The sequence below is a fragment of the Priapulus caudatus genome, unplaced genomic scaffold (genome assembly GCF_000485595.1).
Source record: "Priapulus caudatus unplaced genomic scaffold, Priapulus_caudatus-5.0.1 Scaffold399, whole genome shotgun sequence".
Lineage (NCBI taxonomy): Eukaryota > Metazoa > Priapulida > Priapulimorpha > Priapulimorphida > Priapulidae > Priapulus > Priapulus caudatus.
The window spans coordinates 121,861-131,270 of NW_014577460.1; the positions used below are offsets into that span (position 1 = coordinate 121,861).

At 41.9% G+C, this 9,410-nt stretch overlaps 1 protein-coding gene across 1 annotated transcript; it reads right to left on the reverse strand.

Annotated features, from left to right (window-relative positions):
• Nucleotides 1-3,774: 3,774 nt before the first annotated feature.
• On the reverse strand, nucleotides 3,775-9,231 carry LOC106809952. Its single transcript, XM_014813194.1, has 8 exons — nucleotides 8,866-9,231; nucleotides 7,583-8,470; nucleotides 7,285-7,388; nucleotides 6,854-6,951; nucleotides 6,556-6,659; nucleotides 5,833-5,934; nucleotides 3,838-3,907; nucleotides 3,775-3,781 (listed from the first exon to the last, which is right to left on the reverse strand). Exons 2-8 carry the CDS (start codon nucleotides 8,379-8,381, stop codon nucleotides 3,775-3,777), a joined length of 1,284 nt encoding a protein of 427 aa, XP_014668680.1. The 5' UTR covers nucleotides 8,382-8,470; nucleotides 8,866-9,231.
• Nucleotides 9,232-9,410: the final 179 nt, after the last annotated feature.

A 9,410-nucleotide genomic window follows, 5' to 3' on the forward strand; every position in this document is an offset into this window, starting at 1 on the left:
TATTTTAAACCCGTACGTTCGTCTGCGCGCTGTTGCAGTCTGTTCTGTGCGCTGCCGAGGTAAGCAAGCAAGCAAGCGAGCGAGCGCGCGTTTCCCGCCCACGCAATTTGGGGGGGGGGGGTGAATTCGCCACGAGATTGCGGTGGCATTCTAAAACTCCCCCTCTGCGTGGGCGTTTGCGTGGCATTTTGAAACTCCCCCCCCGCCTCGCTTGCTAGATTACGCTCATAAGGTCTATGTCTCCCTTAGGGGCGTGTACAGGATTTGGGGTCCATACCTATCTGGTCCCGGTACCTATGTGTCCTGGTACCTATGTGTCCTGGTACCTATGTGTCCAGTACCCAGGCTACCTAGTGTCCCGGTACCTATTTGTCCCGGTACCTATGTGTCCTGGTACCTATGTGTTCCAGTACCCCAGGTACCTATGTGTCCCGGTACCTATGTTCCCGGTACTATGTGGTCCCGGTACCTATGTGTCCTGCGTACCTAGTGTCCCGGCTTACCCCCTATGTGTCCGCGTACCTATGTGTCCGGTACCTATGTGTCCTGTACCTATTTGTCCCAGTACCCAGGTACCTATGTGGTCCCGGTACCTATGTTTCCCGTACCTATGTGGTCCCGGTACCTATGTGTACACGCCCCTGCTCCCTGGGTACTGCCGGATACTACGGCTGCTAAAACAACATTATCCTGTGACTGCTGGCTTGTTCGCCCTTTTACGATATGTGACATTTAACATCGTTACAGTTGCTACTAACTGCAGGCGCGCGAATATCCATTTTGAAATATGGGGGGGGGACACCATGCAGTAGCGAGCACGAGAAGGGGGGGTCCTCCCCCAGAAATTTTTTGAAATTAGACCCCCTCAGATGCGGTTTCTGCGCGCGAGCAGGGGGGTCTGGACCCCTGACCCCCCCCCCCCTGTACACGCCCCTGCACACACACACACCACACACACACACACACACACACACACACACACACACACACACACACACATGCATTTGGTTGTGATATAGATTACGAAAAGGGTGTCCACATGCAGTCATAAAATCAAGAAAACAAAAGCAGAAAACCAATCATTTGGTGTTGAGGCTGATCACAAAATAAATTGGCCTCCGTTATTATTGTTGGTCCAGTCATATCATATATGCGTGTATATATATCATCAATTTTGCAATGAAAATTGCATTATTAAAACCGATGCTCAGTTACTCAGTGTCCTCTTTGCGTGAATATAGCTCGTGTTCCCAGCTTAATCCCTGAATCAGTGTCTAATGTGATGATATCTCCTAAACTTTCATAAACATACTTTCTCTTGATGATTTCTGCATAAGAATTTATTTAAATATAAAAAAAAAACGTGTTAAAAAAGAACGGTACTAAATTTATCAAGACACATTTTTCTCAAGTTGTGCATGATCATTATTATGCTTCTCAAATGCACTTGAATGAAATGAAAGCTGGGCAAAAAAGGGAAAGAGCCAATCGTTGACGCACTATCACACACAATAAAAAAGGTTCTCACTTACAAACTTATCAGATCGTGCGCTTTGAGTGGCGCCACCGTCGTTGTAATCAAACTGTAGTCGTTAGTTTTAAAACATTTTTTTTAAATATTTCTAATGGTGATTGAACCATGAAACTTTTTATGTAGCGTAATTATAACCTAAATTAGCTGAAAATAACCCTAGAACCTAGAGTAAACTCTCCCTTTAATAACTTAAACAAATTTCTGGAAATTATTGGGACTTTGTCGCTTGCGTGTAAAACATCATTAAGTTATCAAATCTCTCACGAGTGATGTATGCGCGAATCCGGCAGCTACGTACGCAGGAGTTCCCGCTACAATTATTACCGCATTTAAAATACTAGAATTATTTTCAAACTTCAAACGGTATAATGTGATGGCGCACGCATATTCAATTTGTGAGAAATTTCGCCAACAGCAAAGTGGCAATGCAAATCGGGATCATGTTACAACTATACCTCTGCATTCATCTGAAACCCGTTTCACGCTTCAACAGCCAATATAGGGGACTACAATTCAAAATTCTGCATATTGGGGATTCGCTAATTCGGCTTAGCATTTTCTGCCCACATAAAACTTGACGAACTCGCGTAAAACTTTCACCGATTGCAGCTACATTCGTCCGAACTTTATCGATCCTGCGCAATTTTCCATACTTACAATCGAACAGTGCGACTACAGTCACCACACAAAAGACGCGTTAGTCTGAGGGGGCGATTAATTAACGATATAAGTGAGTAAATTACGAGATACTCAAGGCAAGAACGTAAGAAAATGCGCGTGCGAATCGGACATGGATCCACGGAGAGCAGCTTTGGATAGGTTAACTAGATTTATGGCAACGCGTGCCGACTCCCCAACAACTAGTGCACCCGTAGCTCGCACTCACATGCGCACGCATACTACGCCTCGTTATATTACGTTACATTACATATTATGCGCACGTTACGCATGCATATCAAACCTCGTTATATTATGTTACGTTACATATTGCCCGCATGTTACACATACATATCACGTGCATGTTATGTTACATATTACCCGCATGTTACGTTGCATATTATGTGCACATTACACATGCATATTACGTGCATGTTACGTTACATATTACCATATTATGTGCACATTACACATGCATATTACGTGCATGTTACGTTACATATTACCCGCATGTTACACATATGCATATTACCCGCATATTATGTGCATATTACCCGCATGTTACACATGCATATCAAACCTCGTTATATTATGTTACGTTGCATATTGCCCGCATGTTACACATGCATATCACGCGCATGTTATGTTGCATATTACCCGCACGTTACACATGCATATTACGCGCATGTTACGTTACATATTAAATGCACGTTACATTACATATTACTTGCATGTTACGTTGAATATTACACGCACGTTACATTGCATATTACGTGCACATTACACGTGCATACTACGCCTCGCTATATTATGTTACATTGCATATTACACGCACGTTACATTGCATATTACACGCACGTTACATTGCATATTATGTGCACATTACACGTGCATATTACGCCTCGTCGCGAGTCCGACAGAGACCGCGACACGCAAAGTGCGCTGTCTCGCTCGCGACATTGACGCGCAGACGCACGATATCACCACACTCACCGACGCGAAGCAGCAGCTTGTCGTCATTTCCGCGACACTCGCCTTCGACGCGCTCGTCCGAATCGTCAGCGCCACCTATCTGCCGCTCCGACTGCGACTCTCCGCTGACGCTGCTCTTTGGCAGGAATTCAGGTCCCTAGGGGGAAAAAAAGCAAGCGGCTCGTGTTTGTTCTCGTCTGATTCATCAACACGCGTCATTCGCTAGTACTTTATCTGAATATTCAACAATAATTTGGCCAGAAGATGACAGTGGAATTTTGCTGATTATTAATCATTAACTGACGGCGGTCCCGCGACGTTTTGCGCAGCTCTCAGAGAAACATGATATATCTGTTATCGTTAGCGAACCGAGATCTGATATGCATGTAATCATTAGCAAATGCAATTCGAGAGCATATAACTACCTCAGGTTTTCCACGTACTTTCTGAGATTCGTTCGACAGTAAGCGCGCGGCGTTCAGATCGTTATTAACCGATTATTTTTAGAGAAAAGATGATAAAACACCTGCTCGGGTATGGGCGGACCTATCCATCGTCGTGCACCTCTCACGACCTCCAGCCGACCTCTGTCTCCAGGCTCCTTCTTCCTGCTAACACCTGCCCATTGCGTGGGGTCGGGAGGGTAGCAGACCTGCAGCTGCTTGTGCACTGACTTCTCCTGCTCTAGGAGAAGCATTCGGGGCGAGAGCCGGTCGGTGGTTGCCGGGTTCCCGCCAGAACCCCCTGGTGGCAAAATTATGCAACAATTTACATTTTTCTACCGTATATTACGCCTTGTGAATCAAATAATGCAATCAGTGCAGCTAAGTCACGACGTCAGTGGGTACAAATATCCCGGAACGGAATAACCAAACCTAAGTATCGCTCATAGGGTGTATGTCCCACAGGGTACTGCCGGAACGTATCCTGGGTACGGTCCGGTATACCGGAATGTACCCTGGTAACTATTTGATAGGGTTAGGGTTACGGTTAGGGTTAGGGTTAGGGTTAGGGTAAGGGTTACGGTTAGGGAGTAGGCGTAGGCGACTCCCTAGACTCGTTAGTGGAGTAGACGAGGTACGGTCCAGCATATTAGATAGTACCAGGGTACGTTCCGGTATACCGGACCATACCCAGGGTACGTTCCGGCAGTACCCTGGGAGACATAGACCCTCTCAGCCTAAGAACCCACACGGTTACGCGTTAAACACACAGCTCCATCTAGTGTCAAAAACATGCTATATTTAATATAACCAAATGGCCACGCACAACTGACGCGTGCGTTTTCTTCGTGAAGCAGAAGATGAGGATATGACATTGAGGACTATAAAAAATAGACCCTATAGCATGGACTTAAATAATCACAAAGCAGTTTGACACGTATTTTCCCTCGTCTATATAATTATATAGGATATATAGGCAGAAGTGAGGGGCATCTATAGTGATAGCAGGCAGTGTATTACTGTTACAACAGCGGAGAGAAACTCCTGGGAAAATATTGGTGGCGATATGCGTGATTGAAATCAAAACAAATCGTCCGAAATAATAATATCTTATCGAATTCGGCAGCCATCCCAAAATATTATACCCCATGTTGTCAACTTTCCAGCGCTTCGCACTGCAGTGTGGTCTAGACTCTAGAGCAATGATGAGGCGGCTTTCCCACTGAGCGCTCACAACAGAACGCGCAGAAAAATGCTGCTGCACAAACGCTAACCCGGTTTCGTCAATTTCACATGCGTGCACACCGCGGGCACGCGCTCGATTTCACCCCGAAGGTAGCTCTCGCTCCCCCCACTTGCTCCGGCAGCTACGTACCAAGTTCCCATTACAATTATTACCGCATTTAAAGTACTAGAATTCTTTTCAAACTTGAAACGGTATAATGTGATGGTGCACGCATATTCCATTTGAGAGAAATTTCGCCAACAGCAAAGTGGCAATGCAAATCGGGATCATGTTACTCTGCATTCATCTGAAACCCGTTTCACGCTTCAACAGCCAATATAGGGGACTACAATTCAAAATTCTGCATATTGGGGATTCGTTAATTCGGCTTAGCATTTTCCGCTCTTTTCTTTGTAAAGCAGAAGATGAGGATATGACATTGAGGACTATAAAAAATAGACCCGATAGCATAGACTTGCGTTTTTTAGCGTTCTGCATGTATGAATAGCAGACAGGTGGCAGGCTAAGTGCAACATTCTGCCTGCTACCTCTTGCAATATTAATGCCATGATGGACGAAGCACGTACTATCAAATATTCATGAATTGTAGCACCCCTGCCAGTGAATTGCCACATACATATTCGGCGATGCGCCGAGGGCACTGCAACGGCATTCTAATTATGGTCATTTTCTTATTATGGAGTTCAAGCATCTAACTACAGGTCCCTTGCAGTACTTCTAGAATCCGAAAGTAGGATGTGCCTGCCCGTGTGACAACACCCAACATGTCCACCTCAGTGCAATTATCTCTTAATCAGAGACACTGCTATAGAGTCATACTTGTTTTTAATTACAGATCAGAAGCCTCACAGTCGTTGCTACACTAGCACGTTAATGAGAAAAATAAATTCAGTTCCCACTGGCAGGTAAAGAGTTAATTATTTTGTAGCAGATGAAGTTCGAGACCAAACAAGTACAGTAATTAAATTTAAGAAACACACCTAAAGCAAGGTCACCTTGCTTGGCCGTGGGGGTACATTTATTGCCTGTAACATCAGTTGTCAACACGTTGCTAATTTGATAGACGTCCTTGACTTCAATATCTGTGAAATGGAATTGATATTTTACAACCTATGATGCCAGGAGACTGCAAAGAAACGTAAGAATATAAATTTTGTATCAATTTCTAACTGGAATGGGATAAGACATTAAACAAAATTATCACAATCAACAGTTTCTGAGCGGAACAACATGCAGGTATATAAACAAATTAGCATACTAATGATAATGATGTTGACAATGATAATAGTGGTGATGATGGTAACAATAAAAACGTTGATAGTGGTGATGATGGCAGGGGCGTAGCTACGGGGGGGGGGGCCTGGGGGGGCACGTGCCCACACTGAAAATTCATGCTTGATAAAAAAAAAATTGAATTAAAAACAATGCCGTTAGAACAGTATAATACAAAGAAAAGTTATATATTGTGCCCCCCACGAAAATGTAAGTTCCCCCAGTGCCCCCCTGCTGAAAAAATCCTAGCTACGCCACTGGATGATGGCAACAATGAAAATGTTGATAGTAGTGATGGTGGCAACAATGAAAATGATGATTTAGAACATGATTATATTTACATATCACAAATATACCACCCAGCGAAACTTTAAAGGTTTCTACATGTCTGAAATAAAGCATGGCAGATGTTATCATGCTGTTGCTGTCACCTTTATTGTTAATTCGTTGGACAGAATGCAAACTCTCTTCCCTCCAGTGCTTTGGAGAGCCAGAATGCACTTCATCGTTCATTGCAAAAGCCTTTTCTAGCAATCTAAAAACAGCAATAAATGCTATAAGCCTAAATGATAGGAAAATCAATAAGGTAGTGCATGCATGCCAACGTGAAAGGGCCTATGAGTTTTTGTATTTGATAACCAAATCGATAACAGCGTCATTAAGTATGCCAAGCTATTTAAAACGTAAACAAAACAGTATTATTATACAAGAATACAAGATTGATCTTACACGAGCTCCTTCTTCTTCCACTGTGTATGTGGGGAATTATTCTTGGCTGCATGCACTGCTACTGAATCTGTACTAATTGTTTCCTTAACCAGTTCAATCTGGAATTTCAACACGTTTGTTATTTTCTTAACTATACCATACATCGCCTTGTGAGCATTGTGGTGTTCACCGTTTTATCTGTGAAATAAAATCGACTGAACAAAAATTAAATATCATTATAGCAAAATACTACTAAAATAATACATTAATAGCAAAATTGAGTATAATATAGGGGGCAATTTAATTATGTTATCTATAAATTATGATTTAAAAGTAATATATCATTCACCATATATACTGTGCTGAACAGAATCTATGTATCTATGTACAAAAGCTAGAATGCCATCCGTGAAGAAAGTGATGAAAATTCCTATCTACAATTTTGAGAGCACCTTGCTTGCAGTATCCTCACAGGGGCCATATTGTTTCTCCAGATATCCATCCAACCTTTCTCTTAAATCGTCTGCCTCTGTGTGTTTCTTCACAACCCAATTCGCTAAAAGAATACACACGTGTGCATACATCTGTGTGTACGAGATCGACAGAGTAATATAATTAAAAACCTAACTAATAAAAGATATACTGAAAGATTGACTTAGCATGGGTCAAAATACAACTAGTAAGCACATAAATATGTTTACCATTGTATCCTTTTCTATAGCATAATAAACTACTTTGAAGTTATCGTACCTGTGTTTGGGCTGAGCTTAGAAACGATGTAGGTATCCCAGTTCATGTCTTCGCAAGGTTTATCATTGAACTGAAACTCTAGGTCTTTATAATGAAATGATGGAGCTGAGGAAAGAGAGAACTGGGAGGACTCCTTAGCAGCTGGTACTAACAACGGAAGATGACCCTCATCATCCACCTGGTTCACGTTAGTCACCTTCGTTTTCATAACACCACTCATATTGCAAGGCACATGTTTGTTCTCTTCCACTTGAGGGCGTTTGGGGCCTGTAAACTTGGGGGCATGTAATGTGCTTGAACATATCCCAACTGCATCAAAAAGGTACGCTGTGTTCATGTTGGGGTCATAAGAAAGAGACCCAGGGCTTGCCAAAGACGTAATTACGTCTGTACCGAAATTTAAATCTTTGCTGACATTCTTGATGAACCTTTCTTTGAGTTTGTCCTGATGGAGAGAGAACGGCTTGATAGAAGATCGATTTAGGTGTGCTAAATTAACAGATATGTTGTTAACAGTATCTTGTTCTTCTTGCATTTTTATTCTATCACGGAGTGTCCAGGTTCTCCTCTTCTCCACTGGGAAGGATAGCTTGGCCGCATTTGATTCGGATAATCCCGTGACTTCTACATGTTTAGATGTAGAATTTCGACGTTGTGGGCATTTACCCGACTTTGTCTGTGTAAATGAACGTGATGGGACAGATTTGCAAAGTTTGACTTTGGAATTTCCTATATTCTTCTTTGTTCGAAAAAAATGAGGTTCAGCAATATCCAATTTCAACTCCAAATTTGTCGCCATTATGGTCGATATGAGGTTTGAGTCAGGAGACCTCTGCAGCAGCTAATACGCAGTCAATCCGTCTGTCGTTAGGATTCACAGTCATAAGCCTAGGAAAATACAAATACATGTGTAATATTACTAATATTATAATAAATTATAGTGGTTTCCGCTCAGGCAATCAGTACGTGATGATGCGCACATGATACATACAGGGTGACAGTGCATGGATCTTGAAAAACGCAATATATACCATTTTAATTGGAGTCTACATTATTGTAGGACCCTGGCTTGTAATAATACTAATAGGCTTAGAATTTGGCAGAAATAGGTCAGTATCGGGTGTTACCGTGTTATACAGAGTTGAATACACAGCCATGTAATGTATGGCATATATGTCTGATGATGATTTCCGTACATGCCCCATACATTGTAATTTGTACGCTGGACCTACGTGTTCTTATACTGATAGAAATGGAACTACGATATATAAACTATGGCTTACCACACATGTACCAATGCCGTGTATGTATTATCCAGCTTACAGGTTCAGCCCTGACTGTAGCAGACGCAACATTTTCTGCTAGTAATAGTAGTATTAGCAGAGTAACCATGGTGCCGAATACACAGTCACAGAACGCAGATGCAAGGTACATCTAATATCTATCAATCATGATCTAATGAATTGAATGGGGACCAGAAAAGCCGCATTTTATTTTGTAAAATAAAACATAACAAGAAGAACAATTAATTTTCATATACTATTCTTGCATTAGGTCGAGTTATATCGTCAACTCCAATGTATTTCCTGGCCACAACGATATGTATCGTGAATCATATCATAATTTGTAAACAAACAGACTTCATCGCCGCCGCCAAACACCCACAACATTTGACAAGCCAATGAAAATCCGTTAGTTGAAAAACTTTATCGATGGCATACCAAATATATCTATGAGTTTATTTTAAAGATTTATACATGAAAATGTAATTATTAACAAAAAAATACTAAAACTTATAAATATTATTAAATTAAATATATATTTATAA